The sequence below is a fragment of the Vigna umbellata genome, chromosome 1 (assembly GCF_029865625.1).
Source record: "Vigna umbellata cultivar VRB3 chromosome 1, Vumbellata_1.0, whole genome shotgun sequence".
Lineage (NCBI taxonomy): Eukaryota > Viridiplantae > Streptophyta > Magnoliopsida > Fabales > Fabaceae > Vigna > Vigna umbellata.
In genome coordinates this window covers 5,473,007-5,494,967 of record NC_142165.1, presented here as the reverse complement: position 1 = coordinate 5,494,967, position 21,961 = coordinate 5,473,007, and the positions used below count along the sequence as shown (strand labels likewise).

Genomic DNA, 21,961 nt, shown 5'->3' with positions numbered 1-21,961 from the left:
AATTTTTATTTTGAACAATATAATATTTATACACTTTTAAGTAATTGAAATGATTTTTAATGTGATATTTTTCCTTAATTATTGATGCTTTAATATTTTCTTTTTATCCCGATACAATTTTAAAAATTTAAAGTCTATTTAATATTGTTTTCAATTATAATTTTATTTTTAGTTCGCTGACGTTTTTTTAGAACTCCCCAAATAATTAGTGGTTTTGAAGAGAATTTAGTTTAATTTATTCTTTTGCATTTTACATTTTAGTTATTCAAAAAATTTATAATAACATTTTTCATTTCAACTTTAATTTATATTTCAAAAAAATTAAATGTTTAGATTAAGTTATTTTTAAAAAAATTATATACCGATATTAGATAATTGAATATTATTTTTCGATTAGTAATGCTAAATGAAAAATAGTAGGTAACAAAATACCTTTTACATTTAATGAAATCATTTTAAATATAATTAATGATTCTCTAATTATTTTCTAAATATATAAATTAAAAAAAATATTTTATCCCATGATTAAATCTTTTTAAATTTTTCATTTATTTCTCACTTCTTTCTCTTGATTCAAATAGCTAAAATTTCAACCTTTTTTCTCTTCTTTGCTTATATTTTCAAATAAAATTTTGTACAGTTTGAACTCTTTTTCGCTTCTTTTGTTATATTTTTCAGATAGGATTTTGTAACGTGATGTTAGTGGAATGTTTCGCAGCCGATGGAACATAATAGACGAGTCATTGTACGTGGTGATTGTACATACATGTCTTTCCGTATTCTGAAAAAAAAAAAACATCACTCTTTAATTATTTATTTTAGAATATAACTTTTACATTTTAAAAAACCTTTAAGGAAATAAAAAAAAAAGCGTGTCAATTTTTTTTATTATAAAATACAGTGTTAGGATCTGTTTTCCGCCATGGGTGGGGGTATTTTGTTTCTGTTCATTTTGTTTGATTATGTAAGTTATCTTTAAGCTCTATTTTTTTTTTAAATCGGCTTATGAAAAAATAGCAAGGGTACAAAAATGATTTATTTAATTGCTTTCTTATAAATAGTACCTAATTATGTAGAAAGGTTAAACACACACATAGATCTCCATACGGATAAGATATTGTCCACTTTGGGTCAAATCATCATGGATTTGCTTTTGGTATCACTCCAAAAGACCTCTTATCAATGGAGGTATCTTATGTGTATAAAACTCATATTCATCTCTTATTTTATCCGATGTGAGACTTTGTTTGTACCCAACATCCTCCCCTTAAACAAATGACTATGGTTCTCTTCCTCCACCTCCCCTACAGCGGAAGTTTTTTTCTTATCCTCGAGTATACCATGGTCAACACTTCTCTTTCAGGATCCATGGTCACAACACTGAATATCTCTTGTTCTCCACCCTCATGATTCACTTCCAGGCTCACCTGATCATGGAGGGACGTACTCAACTGAGCTCGGTCACCAGACCTGAACCATGGGCTCTGATACCACTTGTAGAGAGGTTAAACACACACATACACATAGATCTCCACACTGGTAAGATATTGTCCACTTTGGGCCAAGCCCTCACGGATTTGCTTTTGGTATCACTCTAAAAGGCCTCTTATTAATGAAGGTATCTTATGTGTATAAAACTTATATTCATCTCTTATTTTATCCGATGTGAGACTTTGTTTGTACCCAATAAATTATATATGGCACATTAATTTGAATAAAATATAATAAATTAATTCATGTAAATTAATAAATCGACAATAGAATCCTTGTTGTTTATTTAATAAATATAGGAAAAAAAATCAATTTGATTAGTAACGTTGTTGTTAAATCATAATCCTCATATTCCCAAATTAAATTTTTGTATACATATTTATCTACATCCTCAATATACAATCAATCATACAATATCTATGTCGACATTAGACATAGTTGTTATAATGTCTATTTTAAAGACACTTTCTTGTGACTTCTTTTAAACACACTACATGAACCCAGTCTGAAAATTAATGTAAGCTACTGTATAATTATTTAGTATTAATAGATATAGAATTTGTGGATTGAAAAGAATTGTATTCTGGATTATATTTTTCAAGTGATCATATAAATTGTTTTGGATGTAACGTCAAGTAACTTCAAACATCTTCACAATTTCCTCTTCAAAACCGTTCGGGTGATGATATTTTCGTTTTGTCTTTGTCTTCACTCTGAGTGACTAGAATACTTGTCAAAGGTAATCTGATACAGAGAGTCCGTACATAGGTCAGAGCAATAGTCTTAAATGCACAATAGAACAATAGTCTTAAATGCACAATAGAACAATAGTCTTAAATGTACAATAAATGCGATCACTTATCTTTTATTTTGATCTTTATTTATATTTATTGAGATGAATTTTGAGATTAATGAAACCTTAATTTCGACCCAACTTTAACCCATTACACCTAATTAATACTTACATTTAATTTTGCTCTAAGAAAAATTAATTACCAAATTAGGTCGTCCAACCTTTCACTTATTCATCTGGACCTATCTATCAAGATTTTGTTTTGCTTCTAGTGTCTTACATCTTTAAGTCGCTCAATCATTCTCTATCTTTCAAGACCATCCGAACATATTTAAGGACCGTTCGGACGTACAATACATAAACATTTCTTAATCTTTTATGTTTTGTTCACATGAGGTAATTTGTGGTAGATGATTTGGGGGAGAGTGATTCAATGGATTTCAGGGTAATTTTTTTGTTATTTTTTTGAGTGGATTTGGAGGTAATTGAGAGTGGATTTGGGAGTAAAGTTTGTGAGAATTAGTGTAGGATTTGATTGATGTGACAGATTTAAAAAATTTATTTAATTGATAGAAATTAAAGATTACCAAAATACCCCTAATAATTAAAGTAATATAAAATGATATTTGTTAATGTTATATTTAATTGTAAAAATGTTTATAAGGAGTAAAAAAATTAAAAATAATTATTAAAGTTAACTTTTAATATGAGAAAGACTATATTATTATTATTTGTTATTACTATTTTTATTATTATTTTCATTATTTATTTGTTTATTATTATTATTATTATTTGTTGTTTTATTATTATTATTATTTGTTATTATTACTATTATTTTTGTTATTATTATTATTATATTATTATTTGTTATTATTATTATTATTATTATTATTATTATTATTATTACTATTTTTATTATATTACTATTTTTATTATTATCATTACTATTATTATAATTACACGTTGTAACATGCTTTTCTTTTTCATATCCTCATAAGCTAATTGCAGGTATTTTTCATACATGGGCAGACGTTGAAGATTTATTACAAGAGAATAAAAGTGTTTTTTAGGATAAATACCTTCAAATCTCATTAACTAGCGAAGAATGAGAAAAATGATACATCCCACATATCATCGCTTTCCATAGCTTCCAAATACCTGAAAACAAACATAATATAATATGTAAATTCGTCGTTTTAAATCACGGTGAATACTATATCACCTTCAAACGAACACGGGCTTACTGTTACCAAATAATAACTGTGCACTCTTAAATTTTCTAATACATAAATATATACTATACATGATTCTGAGTTATTTCTTATGTGGGGACAGTCACTGTAGCATTATCCATCTGTGCAATTAAACGCTACAAGAAAATTGACTAACTAGCAGAGCTTTTTGGTAACAGTTGTTTTGAGTTTCCCTCACTTTCTAGGTATACATCACTCCAATTTGATTGGACATGAAATATTGAAGGAAGATTATATATATATATATATACGATAAAAAATTTATTATTTATTATGTACATTTTTTTCTTACAAATGTTGTAATTTTTTCTATACTTTTTTTAAGTATAATTTTTCTGACGAAATTAAAAGTTTTTTAATACATTTTTTTAAAAAAAATTTGTAAATCTTTCCAGATACACAATATACCATACTTTCTATACATTGGAAAGTTTTGTTGATATTGGAAAAGACGTTTATTAAATATAAAAATATGATTTTGGAGATTGAATGTTTGATAAAATTGAGAGGTTAAAGAGAATGGTGAGAGAGAGAAAGTGATTGTTGTATGAAAAGGAAAGAAGAGAGGGAGTGTCAGCTTTATTGAAAGTTGAATAATTGAGAGATTTGATTTGAATATCGCTATCAAAGGTCTAGGTTTGGTGGGACAAGCATCAACGTTGAGTTTCAAAAGAATATGCAATTTGATGGAAACTGGTGAGACAACGATATCTTCTGTGCGAGGGCCTCAAATCCCTCGAGAGAGAAATTAACGACTGCATTATGTTATGAACCTTCCTCCACAACATACAACAGCCTCAAAACAACTCAGTCTCATGATTTTTTTCTTTTGCTTTAAATCTTTAAAAATCTTAATAACGATTTTCTATTTTAATTTTTTAAAATATAATGTATTTTTTTTTCTTATTAATAGAATACTAGGGACGTCTTGTTAGTTCGTATTATTTTAATTTAATTTTATTTTATAATAAATTGGTACATGTCATTTGAAAGTTTTACTGGATGGCAAAGACAATGTCAATTCAAAGTTTTATTACGTTATGACAATAATGTTAAGTGACAGTGACAATATTACGTAAAGAATAAATATTATGTAAAAAATTTCAATTTAATTATTCTATTTGTTATGTTATCTTAATATAATTTTTTTAAATGAGAGTAATTTTGTTTCTCTTTAAATTGAAATTAAATTTAACTTATATATAAATATTATAATTAACATAATGATATTTTTATTAAAATTAATATTTTATTAATATTGATATTTTTATTAATATTGTTTAAAAACATTAAGTTTATCTAAATTTGTATTTTACATTAAATTTAATTTTAAAATTTTAAATATATTTATTTTAAATTGTCACAAAACTGTTTTAAAATTTTACATTTGAATTTATAAAATTGTTATTTCAATCAATCTAATACTTGTATAAAAATTATTGATATATAAACATTTAAAAATATATTTAAATAAATTTTAATATAAAATATAAACTTAAATAAAACTAATCTTGCTAAAAGTATTTAATAAATATATCATTATTTATATAAAATTTAAACTTGATTTCATTTTGAAGAGAGATAAAATTATTTTATTTACAAAAATTTGGAATCGAGACAAAATATCGTAGAAAAACTAAATTGAGTTTTTTCACATTATACTTAATAACATATGACACTTCCACTAATACACGTTATTTTTATCACATAATATGAACCTATTTAACAATTTAAAAACAACAATCTAAAATTGTAACACATTGATTAACATCATTAACACTAATGGAAATGATTGAACTACATCATAATTTAAGAGTTTAACATTCAATTAAGATTAATAAAAATTTAAAACTAATTAAGAATTAAAAAATGAAAATCCAATTAAAACTAATCAAAATTTAAGAACCTAATTAAAATTTTCGAACAAGAACCAATCAAGAATTTAAACCTTTTCTTTTTTTTCCACGTATCTTCTTCTTCTACCAATACTGATAAATCTTGTTTCGTTCTTATTAAGCATGCGTCATGCAATAAACAACATACAACCTGCACTATGTATGTATTGGGCTTTGCCTACGTATTCATTAACTGTATATTCAGATATAGAAACCGACCAACTTGTCCGATCCTTTCTTCCTTCGCATACGGCTCCTGTTCTTATGGATATACCTCCTTTTCATCATTGTCTTCATTTCTTAGACCTAATTATTATAACTATGCACACATTTTGAAATGATTTTCATTTTTTTTTCTGTTATTATATTGTTTTTCCAATCAGATTGTTCTTTCTTAAAAGAATAAATTAAGAGAGTCTCTTTTTTCAAATAGATAATAAAGTGTTACACAGTTAATGATATATCGTCAGCTGATTTGTTCAAATAAATAACATATGACATAAAGAATCAAAATTATAACCATATAGGAACATTATCACAATGAATTTAATAAAAGAAAGACTTTTTTTTTTAAAATAATGAGACCAAACTGGGATTATCTATAATAATGAGATAAAGATGCAAAAATATCTTAATTAATAGAGGGAAAAACTTAAAAATTCTCTTTGTAATTTTTTTAGTGTGTTAAAGTAAATGATTAGTCAGACCTAATATATTTTATAATAAAAAATGTATTTTCAAATATCAAATTCAGGAAATTAGATTTCATTTTTTTCAGCACATTCTACCTTTCTTTTTCTACAATAAATTTCTAATTTTGAAAAAAAAAATACTAAATTTGACTTGAGATATTGTGCTTTTATATTTGTTTTTTTTTTTTAAATTAACATTAGTAGATACTTCTAACGGCTGGCTTTAAACTTACTTATTACAGACAAGTCTTTTTATGGGTTAACAGTTAATTTGATATCAGATTATCTAAATTAAGGAGATTAATTTCATTTACATCAAGGGACAAGGTAATCATTCTGAACCAAAAGTTTTGAGGATCACTAATCAAAATTCTATCTTCTTTATGTATGGTTATAAATTTTGGTCAAAACAACTGCAATTGGTCGTAATATCATATCGAAATCAACATCAACTATAACAACTACTAATCGTTATCTTGATCCACGATGGTTGTTTCTAATAATAGCATACGTGCTTATGCAATTGTCGTTATCATCATGCACGAATGCGTGTATATAGCTATTGGGCTAACTATGTAGACCACAACTATTTAAATAATTGATTTCACAACAGAAAGAACCTAATTTAAAAGGAAAATGATATATTTACACCCATTTTTGACACAGTTTAGACAATGTCACGTGTTGTTTTTTCATTGGTCCAGATCATTATATTTTTTTAATTACTTTTTTGTTAAGGTGGAAATTAAATGCACTTGTGTGTGTGTTTGAAAATTTAGTGTTTTGGTCTTTACGTTCACAAAACTTAGGTTTTCAAAAGGTGTTTAGTGATAATCTCTTGTGAGTTTCTTCTTCATTTGTTGTTTGCAGTGTTTGTTTAGAGTTATCAAAACGGGTAACCCGGCTCAACCCAGTCCGACCTATCACGAGTTGGTCAGTTAGTAAGCCAACCCAACCCGACTCACTTATTAACGAGTTGAAAATATTCTAACCCGGCTCAACCCACCACGGGTTGACTCATTGACTCACTTAATTATAAGTTTTTTTTAAATAAAAAAATATATAATTTTTCTAATTTCAAATCTAAACAAATTTTATTCTAAAATGATGTTAAACTCCAAAGACAATTTAAAATATATAAAAAATATTATACAATTCAAGCGTAATCCAAAAACAAACACAAAAAACGAACAAATAAGTTTTTAATATTGATAATTTTTGTATCACTTATCCATTTATAATTTAGAGACTTGAATAGATAAATTTATAATATCTTTCTCTTTTGAAACATTTTTTTTATCCCATCTACAATATAATAAAATAAATGCTAACTATAATAATATTTAAACACAAAATAATAAATAATTAAATTAAATTAGGTGGGTTGGTGAGCCAACCTGGCTCACCACGGGTTTAATCCATGTGAGCCAGGTTATAAGTGAGCCGGATTGAAAACTAATCCGAATAAAAAATTTACATTTCTTTCAAACTCAACCCAATTCAAACTCGTGGTGGATCGGATTGGCTAGCGGGTTACAACTCATTTTGACAACACTATGTTTATTGGTCATATGTGTGACCCAACAATCGAGCATTGTTTGTTGTGAGACATGTTCTGTTCGTTCTTCTTGGTTTTGGTGTAATTTTTTGTTTCTGTGTCATTCTTTGTTTTTAGTGTTGTCTCTTCTTTGTTTCGTTCAATTTTATGGTGAAAAAGCAATTTTTGGAGTGTTGTTCTATTTAGTGTAGTTCGTCATTTTTTATTTATGGGTTTCACGTAATTTTTTTGTGTTTTTAGTGGAAGAAGGTTCGTTTTGATTCTTTTGTGTTTCATTCGATTGTTTTTTTTAATGGTGTTATTGGACTATATTTATGAAATTTGGTACATTTGTTAGGAATGACAAGAATGGATGCCATTACTGAACATTCAAACAACAAAGTAATTTATGATGCGAAACTAGAAAGGGTTTTCTTAGGTGGAACACTTAATTTTTTATATTATTTATGAAGTGTGTTAATGGTTTGTTGTTTTAACATTGTTTTGTAGATTCATTTTCGCACCTTGTGTGACACCAAACACATCGTAGAGTTAAATGCAATCCTTAGGGATAATGATTGTAGTCGTATTGTGGAGACCCCCTTCAAATGATGTCTAGAGATTGACAAATGCTTAGACATTTCCTGAAGGATGTTCACATTCGTTTAAAGTTTACCTTTTTTTAATTTTAGGGTTTATTCACACACCTGGAGGACGCACCACTCCACGCACCACTGAACCAATGAGACTAGGGATGACAAAAAAATCCGCACCCCGCGGATATCAGCGGATAAAATCCGCGACGGATAGGTAATATCCGCGGATATTTACTATCCACAACCCGCGGGTAGCGAATATTTTAATATCCGCTTATAAACGGGTCGGGTGCGGGTATTATACTATCCGTACCTGCAGATACCCGCTACCCGCAAAAAATAAAAATAAAAATTTAATTTATATTTTATTAAGTTAAATTTAATTAAAATTAACATTAATTTATATTTTACAAGATTAAATTTAATTAAAATTAAATATATATTTATATTTAATTTATTTTATATTATATTTTATATATTTTTTTTAATTCTATTTAAATTTTATTTTAATAATTTATTAAAATATTTTTTTTTTAAATATTTGCGGGTATCAGCGGATATCCACGGGTATCCGCGGGTTTTAAAATACCCGCGGATATTTTTTAAGCGGGTATCCGTGCGTGTAGCGGGTGGATTTTTTTTTGTCAAGTCGGGTTGCGGGTAGACACTATCCGTGCCCGACCCGACCCGTTGCCATCCCTAAATGAGACCCGACACAGCTTGATCAATTCTTTCCTCCACCACCAACCTTTGCAACTTCTCACTAAGTATACCATCGAACAAACGTATATTCTCACAGTGAAAGAAAGAGAGGAAGAAGTCTAACGTTAGAATGAAATAAAAGTTTCTTACTGGGACTAGTAATAGGTTAATAGTGGGATGGGTTGGGAGTGGGTAAAAATTCAAAAATAATAACCCTAAAAATAAAATTTTACTCAAGGGCAAAATAGTAAAGAGGATGTGGAGGGAGCAATGGGTGGTGGTGGAGGGAGCAACACCCAAATGTTGATCCCGATGCGAAGAACATGTGGGGTTGTAAAAAGGATTGCTTTAGTTATACATGGTACACATACTCTGATTAATTATTTTATGAACTTTTCTAAACAAATAAGTTTGATGATGATTTTCTAATCTTATTGCAGACCATATCCTTCATGACTCTAGGAAAAAAGATTTATTGATGTATGTGGTCATTGGATAATTATTGCACGTACTTTCATTCTACCATCATTGGGCTTGCGGATATTTTGAGTGCTGATTTTGTGAGATACATTTTATTTTTCTTAACTATTTCACTTTTAGACAAGTATCAGTGTTCATAAACCTTTTGTTATATGCATATCTCTATAATTTTTTGTCCTAATGATGCACGAGGAGCATTAGTGGTGCTATGTTTTGAGGATTCTGGCCATGGAGTTTGTACTAGACTCACTCGGGCACAATAGAAGGGACCTAAAACAATTGATAATAGTATTGTAAGCATTTTTATTTAAACATGTAGTCAGTTTTATTATTTTAGTGTGTTGTATGAGAATCAAAATTTGATATATTTATGTGTAGGCCCGTAATATGGAACTGTTTTCTTATATGCTATTAAATTTTATTGAACAGATCAAATCATCATTAAAAATACAAAACATGCATACTCCGATCCAACCAAACATGTAAGTGCTTATCATTAGTGTTGAACCATTGAAAATAACATTAGTGTTAAATGTTTTTTATTATTGAGTTATGAGATGGTGTCCCTAAATACGATGACAAAATTAGTGTTGAATTCACCAATAGAAGTAGGACAACGTTTCTTTATGAACCTTTGTTAGAAATTTAGATATTTTGGTATTGTGTTGTTAATACTGAAATGGGTCGTGTTGTCAATGACACTTAATTATTTCTTCGTGTGCAGGACCAACTTCAACACTTATTGTAGTTGTAAATTGCACAATTATGTTGTAACTTGAAATTGTATTATAGTTGTAAATGAATTTAGGGTTTTATGGTTATGTTGTAAATAAGGTTTTCATTACCTTTCATATAAAACATTTCTCATTACCGTTATTGTTGTGAAAAATGTACTCATTACCTTTAATGTTAATAAACTTATAGTATAGTCTACACTTATTATTAGTATTTGCTTTTACTATTTTCCTTTAATATAATTGACTTTTTATTGAATCATGTTGTCTTGAAATTAGGCAAATGTCATCATTGTTATGATTGATAAGCAGTACGTCAAGTGATTGTATTGTTGTTGTTGAGTTCACAACCTTGAAATTCTTAAGTTTATGATAACCTATGAAAAACATTTCAAGACGGTTATTCACTTATTTCAACATTGCTACCCACATAATTATGAAATCTATTTTTACAGAATTTTCATTAAAATAGTGATTGTGTTTGGTGACCTTGTGGTAATAATTCACACAATTGATGACCTTAGGATTGTATTAACATTTCATTCAATTGGTTTTTATGATAAACTTAGAAGAATGAGGATTAACACATGTTATGAAAGAATTTCAAGGCAGCTACCCAAATATTTCCACTTTGCTACCCATATAATTTTGAAGTATGTTTTTATTGATTTTTCATTAAAAGAGTGAATGTGTTAGGTGATCTTGTGATCATAATTCACACAATTGATGACCTTATGGGTGAATTAACATTTCATTCAATTGTTTTTTTTAAGAATCTTTACAAAATGAGGGTCTATAGATGTTGTTCAAGAATTTCATGGTAGCTACCCATTTATTTGCATTTTGCTCCCACATAATTCTGAAGTCTAGTTTTACTAATTTTTCATTGAAAAAGTGACTATGTTGGGTGATCTTGTGGTCATAATTCACACAAATGATGACCTTAGCGGTGGATTAACATTTCATTCAAATGTACTTGTGAGAACCTTGACAAAATAAAGGTCACACATGTTGTGCAAGAATTTCAAGACAACTACCCTCTCGTTTGAAGTTTGTTTTTACTTAATTTTCATTGAAAGAGTGATTATGTTGGGTGATCTTGTGGTCGCAATTCGCATAATTGATGACTTTAAGGGTGAATTAACAGTTCATTTTATTGGTTTTTAAGAGAAACTATGAAGAATGAGGATTTGCACATGTTGTGCAAGAATTTCAAGGCAGCTACCCACTTATTTGCACTATGTTACCCATATAACTTTAAAGTTTGTTTTTATTGTTTTTCAATGAAAGAACGATTGTGTTGGGTTACATTGTGGTCATAATTCGAACAATTGATGACCTTAAGGATGGATAAACATTTCATTCAATTGGTTTTTGTGAGAAATATAGAAGAATTAAGGTCTGGACATGTGCAAGAATTTCAAGATAGCCACCCCCTTATTCTCACTATGTTTCCCACATAATTAAGATGTTTGCTTTTATTGGTTTTTCAATCAAAGAGTGATTGTGTTGGGTTAAGTTATGGTCACAATTTGCACAATCGATAACCTTAGGAGTGGATTAACATTTCATTCAATTGACTTTTGTGAGAAACTTGAAAGAAAGAACGTCTGAACATGTTGTGCAAGAACTTCAAGGCAACTACCCATTTATTTGCACTCTACTCCCCGCATAAATCTGAAGTCTTTTTTTTACTAATTTATCATTGAAAGAGTGATTGTGTTGGGTGATCTTATGGTTATAATTCGCACAATTGATGACCTTATGGGTCAATTAACATTTCATTCATTTGTTTTTGTGAGAACCTTGACACAATGAGGGTTTGCACACGTTGTTCAAGAATTTCAACACAGCTACCTATCATTCAACCCTATTCGTCTATAGATCCTAAAATTCAGGACATACTTCGCAAACTTATGGATCCATCCCATAAACCATCTTCTAGACATGGACAGACCTCCACTAGTGTTACCTTTGTAAACTAAGACTAATGACCATAACAAATTAAGTCATATTTGAATTTTCTTCATGCTTTGTTTGATATGTTTTCATTTGTAAACATGATTAAAAGTACTTATTTATAAGGACGTTTGTGTATTTTTTATATTCTATGCACACTTTCATATGAATGTACTTATTTTCACAAATAACAATGAATTCTAAATGAAAAAGAATTTTGCAAAATGAATTGTTGTGGGTAGGATGCAGCAGGTAGTATCTGACTTCGTTACCTACGTGTATGGTGAGCACATGTTGTGTGGATAGTTGTTCACTGGTTGGTATTCATTATGAACTTGTTTAGTGCCTACTGCAATAATTTGGAGTTATTCATTATAGAGGAAGGAATTGTGTTTATTTTATTTTTTGTACTCCTTAGCTATTGCAAAACATATGTTAAATATGTATTAATATCTTCATCATAGTTGTTGCACAATATTATATCCACATTTCAATTACTTTTTAATCTAGATGTTTTGAAATTGGTCACTGTTAGTGAATACAACTTAAAAAAAACAATATTTCATAATGATGAGTGGACATCAAAGCCTATATAAGTGGGTAGCAGCCCAAAAAATTATGTACAATGGCTTTTGGGCTGCTGAATTTAATACAACAGAGTTTCATGCATCAGTCAAGGTTATTTTCTCCCAATTTATCCCAAACATCATTTAACTCATCACATCAAATGACACAAAGATCAAATTTCTTGGTTCAAAGAAAATTCAAACTTTGTAATAGAACGGTAAGATAAGTGGACACCAAAGGCAAAATAAGTGGGTAGCAGCTCAAAAAATTAAGTACAAGGTTTGCTGAATCTAATACAACAAGTTTTCATGCACCAACCAAGGTTATTTGTTCCAAATCTACCGCTAACATCATCTAACTCACCACATCAAAACACACAAAGGTCAAATTTCTTGGTTCAATAAAAATTAAAACTTAATAACATAACTAAGTGATTAACAACCCCTAAAACTATGTAAAGCGTTTGTAGAATTTAATACAACAAAATTTCACGCACCAACCAAGGTTATTTGCTCTCAATCTACCCAAAACATCATCTAACTCACCATATGACAACAAATAGAGTTCAAATTTCTTGGTTCAATGAAAATTAAAACTTAATAACAGAACTGCAAAAAGGTGGATAACAAAGCCAAAATAAGTAGGTATCATCAGCCTACAAAATTATGTACAAGGTATGTAGAATTTAATACAACAAAGTTTCATGCATCAACCAATGTTATTTGTTCTCAATCTACCTAAAATATCATCTAACTCACCCCATCACAAAACATAAAGGGAAAATTTCTTGGTTCAATGAAAATTAAAACTCAGAGCCTACAAAATTATGTACAGGTCTACAGAAGGAGGAGGGTGATGGCGGCTCAAAGGCAATGTGCAATTGGAGTTGGAGGAGAAGAAGAAGAAAGAAGAATAGGAAAAAAAAAAGAGAAGGAGGAAGAAAGGAAGAGAAAAAAGAGGAAGAATAAGAAGAAAGAAAAAAGAAAAAAAAATAATAGTACGAGGAGGAGAAATAAGAAGACCAAATCAAAATAGTTACCAGAGGATTTTTTACCGTTAATAATTATCGACGAATTTTGTTATCGATATCGATGACCATTTTACTGAATTTTTGTTGTTGATGTTGATAAACTCGAATTTTTGATAGATTGGGTTACCAAAATAATTTAAACCATTAATAAGTCTCTTGAATGTATAAAGGGTTTGGGTAATTATGTATCATTATATGATTTACAATTTTATTTTAAAAAAATTAGTATGAGAAAATTTGTAATTTTTGTGAAAAAGATTGTATAAAAATATTCACAATTTTCATTAGAAAATTTCTATGAAAAGTTTTGAATTTTTCGCTATAAATATTGTATTAGTATTAGTAAACGTAGGCTTTGAGATGATAAGGTAAATTAAACCTATTTGTGGTTGTGCTTTCATTATAAGAAATTTTTTTATTGTATAATTCATAACATTAATAATTAAAGAAAAAATATACATTATAATGAAATGTAATAGCATGTTTGGATATGCATTGTGTGAAGTAATACTCAAGTCCACTTTTCACATTAAGATAAGTAATATTTTGGTTCCAGCATACATGTCTTAATGCTATTGTCAATCCTATCTTATAATAAAATTCACCATGCTTATAAAAAAATATGTTTCAAGACAAATTACTTTCAATATTATAATTTCTTAGTTCTTAAAGTAAGTTTTGAGTTTTTGGATATTGAATCAAAACATCATAAACTAGCTAATTTTTTGTTTAATTGTTCGGGTAGTCTTAATGTGCATTAATCAAGTCTATTCTATTAATTTTCCGATAATAACTATGTGGTGATGTGGCAAAAGACTATAGTGATATGGCACAACACATTTCAACATGTAATCCATAGGGCTTTCTAATGTGGAAATTTTGGATTAGGGTTTACAAAATCAATTATCGAGTTCGGAAAGAGTGAGGACCTCCTCCAAGATCGAAGTTATGGCTAGTGACTTCGACTCCGTTATCACCTCCTCTTTCACTTTTTTCTATTCTAGGACCTAGATCAGGAATTACAATAACCTTGTCGTCAACGTTGTCACACGACTGAGCACCACCACAAGAACACGAGCATGAACCCATGATAACGTTTGCGTGTGCATTTTTCTTCCTTCACAACTAGCACTAGTAGATTCAGTGTTATTGGACTCACCTTACAACCCCTTTTGTAGCCACATGCACATAGTCAAACCCAACCCTTTCTTTTTCTTTCCAAACCCAAGAAAGTACATAACTTTTCTCCACCCTGCAATGAAAAAAAAAGGGCAGACTTTTTAGTTCATAATTCGATTGAATTTTGGACCAAGATGGGTGTAGAGGACTACTACAAGAGGGCTGAATTCAGTTGATTATTGAACTGTAATGCCTCAAATGAAGAACTCAAAAGGACATATAAGAGGTTGGCCAAGAAGTGACACCTAGATAAGAACTAGCAACACTACCCTGTTATGAAAGAAGAAGCTAAGGCCAAGTTCAAGCAGGTTTTGAATGCTTATAATGTTTTTAGCGACCCTAAGAATCGCCATATGATTTTTATGGTCATTATCCCTTTCTTGGATACATTACCACAACAATGGAAGGTTTTTGATTGTCTTCAATGAGAAATTGTTTTGAAAATATTGACCTTAATGCTTATTCGTGGAAAAAAATGTAGGGAGAATGAGATACTGTCACGAATTTATAAAATGTGTAAACTGAAGGAAAGAACATATGTAAAGTAACTGGGTGTAAGGATAAAAAAGAGATAATTTAAATTTGATGTTAGTGTGTTTCATCACAATGTTTTGCCACATCACCACACAACGTAGTTCTTAGAAAATTAACAGAATAAACTTGATTAATAGACATTAACCAAATTATGAACAAAGTTAACACTTTTTTTAAAAGTGATGACCAAGTAAACACACTACCTTAAAAATAGTAACTAACCGAACAATTGAACCTATATCTAAGTCGTAAAATGTTATAAATATTTTTAGAAATTTAGCATAATATATATGTATATTTTTTATATAAACTATATTTTGTTTGTAACTCAAAATGTATATGTACTATTTCTTTAATGTTAAACTTCATCCACCACGGTCATTTGATTATCAGTTTGACCATTCCTATTTAACTTTCATATTTATTATACCTCTCCACCATCCAGGTTTGAAAATATAAATACTAAAATATTTCCACAATAAATATATTCACATCATAGATATAATTATAGTACATCATAACACTTTATAATGTAATAAATATGATTATGAGAGTAATATGCCTCACATTTCTCTAAATATGGTGATACAGTGATTGATACGCATATAAAAATAATGAATTATAAAAACCGATATTATGCTAATTAACATTATTTGGTAATCAATTTTAATATTTACATGTAGTTAACATATATTAAGTACCCAAAGCTATACAAATGTTAGGTCGTGTTATTCAATCCTAATACATCAATTACCTTCGTAACAAGCACACTTTTAATTAAACAAATCATCCAACCAATACGAAGAGTCAATCAGTATAGATAAAAAGATTAATTTGTTTACAAAGAATTGACTCTTCAAATTATAACAATTTATATAAATAAAACCCAATATATTGAAGAACACAATTTACAAAATAAATCAATAATCAAATCAATCTGAAATAAAAAATTATTTTATATATGAACTTGATTTGTGGGTACTCACCTAAAGCATAAATGACATAATTCTAATGAAGCTTTTTCTTTATGCATAATTTTTTAAGTATTCTTACACCAGACATTCTTCATTTTCCTCTTAGCCTGAACACGACCGCACAACATTTTAATATGAAAATTATTTATCCAAAGACTATTCTATTAACTCTTCACTTAATCTCTCTTGCAGAGTTTCTTAACTGGAAGAAAACTTAACCTTTATTTAGATAGTATGTGATTAAAGGTTGAGTTTCTAAATATAAATCTCAGCTCACTACCGACTCTCTTTTCCACTCTTTAAATAATTTTTAGAAAATGTTAATCTTTTATTGTTTTTAAGCTTAATTAATTCAAGTAGTTACATACTTTTCATTCTCGGAAAAACATGATGTTAGAATTTGAATTTCATGGTTTACGTATTATAAAGTGACACGTCGAAAAATTGAAATTCTCATTTTTTTTTTCAGAGTAGAAAATTCTAATATTGTGACTTCATTTTTCATGTTATTATGTGTTTTCTTCGTATGTACATGGTATCTTAACTTTCACATAAAATCAAATTTAATCAAAAGTGAATTTTACATTTATTCAATTCTTCATGAAAATTGAGCATAATAAACATTCAATTTTATCATCAAGATAATCTTCCATAAATGAATATTTTTTTAATATTTTTACAGTTAAAAGGTTTAAATGATGGTATTTTTATATTTTTTTATATAACCAATAAAACAATCCTTTGTTTACTAAATTTATTTTTAAAGTATTTTTTTTTTAATTTATATCCTTTTAATCTTTTCTTTACAATAAGGAGGTGTTGTGGATGTTCTTCTCCTACAGGTAGATTTTTTCACTTCTTCATGTCAAATCAATATTCAAACCTGCATTAAGAAACATGAAAATCGTCATTTACTTTCCATCATACCCTTTTAAGATTTCATAGGTGAAAATTAGCATTTAATTAATAAATGCAGGAAACACTTAATGTCACAAAAACATAAATTTTTTATGCATAACCACAAATTAAGCAAAGTTTATCAATGTAAGGATTTAGGGTTTGAAGGACCACGGTGAGGCATCTACAAGTTCTCATTCGTACAAACACTAGTCACAACGCTATGGCTCTTTGTTCAGGTGTGGACACTATTAATTTTCAAATTTCAATTTTGTCTCTTCATTCTACCCTGTTTCTCCAAACTCACCTACTTGCCTTAAATTTAGCAGTCAAATTAAAATAATCCAAACTCGATGCATAAGATCAATTTCCAAACTCACCTACTTGCCTTAAATTTAGGTGAAATTAGAATAATCCAAACTCGATGCATAAGTTCAATTTTCAAGTTATAATTAAGTATGAATTTTATTTTACAAATTGATTTTATAAAATTAAATTATGTTTAAAATTTATTTTTAAACATAATATTTAACTCATTAAAATTTTATTGTTTATTAAATCTATAATTTCACCTGCTTTGAAGGTAACTCTCACAAAGTTCACTTCTTAAACAAGAATGTGATTAAGAAGATGATGAGTCACAAGAATCACCAAATTATGGGAATAAAAAAAAGAGGAAATGCCAAATGAAGAAGGATAAGATTTATACAGTGGGAAATCCAATCCAAAATGGACATCCCATGAAATCCGGTTGAAACTTGTAAAAAGAAAGTTTCAAAACTTGAGTCTAATTATTGGTACTATGGAAGAGAAAATTGAAGACCCCATTGCACCAATGGAAGTTTGGATTGCATTAATGGGAGTGAGCAAGGCCAAAGAACAGAATACATAGATGTATCTATCTATCTAGCTATTCCCTGTCAAAGAATACACCATTTTCTTACACAATATTTGTCTATACCCTTTTGCTTTTGGAATCTGAGCAAATTGATGGACTTTTTCAACAGTCCCTTTGACCAAACCCCCATGACATCCCTTTCTCTTTCACTATGTGTCATATATCAATGGCTTCAGTGTTCCTCAGGTCACACTTCCTAACAACAACCCATCATCCTCACACGTGCATCACCAGAGGCTAGTTTTGTAAATACATGCCTGGTTCCTCCGTGTGAGAACTGGCCCACACTCTAAGGTACCTAGCTGCCACAGCATATTAATACAACCAGATATGTAAGACATTTTCAACATCTTCTACTTTTTTCCATTCCCAAAAAGTCCCACAAGAACCGTGGTGAACCAAAATATTGTATTTATCTCAATTATTAACTACATAATCAATCTTTAATGCAAGTACCAAGATATTCCAAAACTTTGCATAACTCAACGGGGGTTGAAAATTGAAGCTCCACTTTATCCAACTCTTAATTAAAATCTTTTAAATTCCCTCAATTATGTGTCTCCTATTTATTTTGCAAATATAAAACCATTTAATAATGTCTCAGAAACCAGAGAACCATGCAAATCCATTTGTGGTTAGAGATAATCTGTGTCGTTTAAGAAAGGGATTGGTGGTTATCATGTATCCAAATACCAAACTGCAGCAGCAATTATTTATAGTATGTTGACATTACATGTGAAAAGGAGAAGCATTAATGAATTAATGAAATGACGGTAGAAAAGAGCATGGAAGGAGCAGTTAAAAAGCGAAGCTGGTTAAATTGAAGAGGGTAGCCCATGTTTCTGTTTAGAGAAGAAAAACTATATACAGAAGGAGAAAAGGCAGAGAAAAAGCAGAGGGAAGGTGAGAGCAGGAGGCATATATCAGAGTGGAGAGAGTTGGTGTTGCTTTTGCTTTTCTGGGTTTGGGAATCGTTGAAAGACAGTGGAGAAAGCCTGCAAGAGAATCCGAGACCTAAACATGGTAAAGCTTAGGAAGTGATGATCTGCATAGATTCACCTTTGTTTTTCTTCCTTTCTTTTTAACCTCTCTAATAAGTACTGTGCACACACTCACACAAACACAAACACACACATACCTCTCTGCCACAACACACACCTCATCAGATAAGCCGTACCACTACCACAGTCCTTCCAAATTTTCCACTCTCTCTACCTCCTCTCCCTGCACCTTTATTGCACACTGCTCTCACTGAGACAAAATAAAAGTGGTGTGAGAGAGTTGAAAAGCACAAAAGATTATGACTTTGTCCATTTGAGACAAATGGGCTAAGTGTTAGGTATTTGTTTAGCTCTTATTTGCATGGAACGTGCAACCCTTGGGTTGCAAACCCTACTATTTGCTCCTAGCTTCATACACTACTCTTGATAGGGTCATAGACTGAGTGAGACTGAGAGTGAGAGCGTGAGATATAGCTTGTTTGTGTCATATATCTGCAAGCATCCTAGTGTTAGTGTTGTAGTGAAGGAAATTTGTTCTTGTTCATGGAGAGGAAGAGAAAAACCCCTCCCCTTGTGAACAGAACCCGTCTTTCTAGTTTCTCCTTTTTCGTGCTCTTAATTTTCACACTGATCTTCAGCAGTAGAATTACCACTGCCTCCACCATTCCATGTTTAGGTATGCAATTCTTCCACACTTAATAATTACTCTGACATTTCCTCTATAAATTTTTCACCGTTTCTAATTCTATCTAACCCCGTGCCATCATAAATTTATAATTAACATCTTCTTTCAATTCGTCCTTTCTCCACTGCAGATACTAAGTGTCCCATGTTCACCAAAGCGAACACAGATTTTCAGGTATAGACTGGTCCTCTACATTCGTTGTCCATACACACACTTTAACTTTTCTTACTATTATTCTCCCTTCACCTTAATTAACTTACCTTCACTTATCGTATGTACCATCTAATTAAGATTACCCCATTATCTAATTAACTTTTCCTAGGTCTAGTTCTAACATTACCACTGTAAAAGTCATTTTTTTTTCATCAGTCTTTTATCTGTAGTTAAAAGAGTAATGCATTTATTATATGCGACATTTTTTAATTGGTGTAAAAGAAACTAAATTAGAGTGTTTTGAGCTGGAAAAAGAAGATTGCAGACAAGAATCTGCAACTAATTTAGTGATAATTGAAAAGGGATGTGATTTTTGGAGAGGAGAATTGAATTGAGTATATGGTTGTGGTTGCGGATGTGGGAGAGTGTGATCTGCAACTAACTGGAACAAGGTTTGGATGGTGACAGTCTCCAAAGTTACAGAGAGACACTGCTGGAAAAAACTGATAGTGGCTAACATGCGCCAAAACAGTTGCAGGGGTGTCACGGGACCCACTTCAATGTGAGCCGTCAGATGCATGGACTCCACCGTGATTACGAAACTCACGTTGTGGTGGTACCATCTGCCTCCCCACTGCTTCCATCGTCGTTGCGCCGGATAAAATCCCCTGCGCTCAACCGATTCAACCTTCGTCCATCACGACCGTTCGATAAAATCGAGCGGCTCGTGGAAAATGCACGTTTATAGTTAATAAACTGTGCGCTGTTTCAACATGGGGTTGATGAAACACAGGAAATGTATTTGCGGCTGTTGCTGAATACTTCTGCTCTGACCCATATATATATATATATATATTATCCAATCATGTTAGGCGCAGCACCACCCGCGCACGTTAGAACGAGACAGGGAAATTAGCTGTCGTGTTTGTTTCCTCGTAGCCACATACACAAGTCTGGGTAACGTGCGCGTACAGTGTACAATGCTCAGCACTTTCACCGCTAAAACGCAACCACAGTTGTATATTATGGCCGAATCATGGTCATAATGGTGCATGTCACCCTCCTCTTCTACATATTATCTATCACAATCAAATAATAATACGTGTCTTTTCTTCATAACTCAACTTAAAATTTCAAAATGATAAATTTATAAAAATATTTATTTTATTTAATATTAAACTTAGACTAACATTTATATTTTTACTCTTTAAAAGTAATATTTTGAATAGTTTAAAATGAAAGTTTATAGAATTTCTTGTTGAATAATGTTGTAGAGATCCCATATTTAAATCATTTTTACTCATTAATTTGCATTGTTTTCGTTAAATTTCTCAACAGTGTTGAAACCTAATGTTCTTGAATGAAAATAAAGGCGATGACTATTATAATTGTCTTAAAATAGTATTGATTAATTACTTAATTGTGCATGTTGGGCAGGAAAATAATGGGAAGATTGGAGAAAGCTGGGTGTCTGGAGGTAAAAAAGATGTCTTATCAATGAGCTGGCCCAGAAGAAGGCTTCTGGGTGGGCCTGGTTCATCGCCGCCGCGTTGCACCTCGAAGTGTGGCAAATGTACACCATGCAAACCGGTTCACGTGCCGGTGCCGCCGGGTACGCCGGTGACCGCCGAGTACTACCCGGAGGCATGGAGATGCAAGTGTGGGAACAAGTTGTACATGCCATGAATAAAATATAATATAACATATTTTCTGAGTATGGTGTATTTTGGTTGGGTCTAATACATAGTTGATTTTATTGACTATAAAAGACTCGCAGTTCTTAGTTTGATGAGTTACGTTAGCTTTAGCTTGTGGTGGATATTGGATATGGAAACAGAGTACAGAACTTGATTTGATGTGAAATATATAATATCTTCACACTGATTAATGTTATTAACAATAATGATGTTA

The 21,961-nt window shown here is 30.2% G+C and overlaps 1 protein-coding gene across 2 annotated transcripts; it reads left to right on the top strand.

The window, feature by feature from the left end:
- The first annotated feature begins 18,854 nt into the window (after window positions 1-18,854).
- Window positions 18,855-21,961, top strand: LOC124821943 (EPIDERMAL PATTERNING FACTOR-like protein 5). Of its 2 annotated transcripts, none has more exons than XM_088092253.1 (3): window positions 18,855-19,234; window positions 20,028-20,071; window positions 21,488-21,961. In XM_088092253.1, exons 1-3 carry the CDS (start codon window positions 19,048-19,050, stop codon window positions 21,734-21,736), a joined length of 480 nt encoding a protein of 159 aa, XP_087948379.1. In that variant the 5' UTR covers window positions 18,855-19,047; the 3' UTR covers window positions 21,737-21,961. The 2 variants fall into 2 exon arrangements, with proteins under 2 accessions (XP_087948379.1, XP_047149838.2); XM_047293882.2 differs by having other exon boundaries at window positions 19,091-19,888.

What these genes read in the sequence shown, in the direction of transcription:
- LOC124821943 (XM_088092253.1), top strand. Translation starts at nt 19,048, where the DNA reads ATGTTTCTGTTTAGAGAAGAAAAACTATATACAGAAGGAGAAAAGGCA. An exon ending in GAATCCGAGACCTAAACATG is followed by an intron (nt 19,235 to 20,027) that starts GTAAAGCTTAGG and finishes TCTCCACTGCAG; the next exon opens with ATACTAAGTGTCCCATGTTC. An exon ending in AAGCGAACACAGATTTTCAG is followed by an intron (nt 20,072 to 21,487) that starts GTATAGACTGGT and finishes CATGTTGGGCAG; the next exon opens with GAAAATAATGGGAAGATTGG.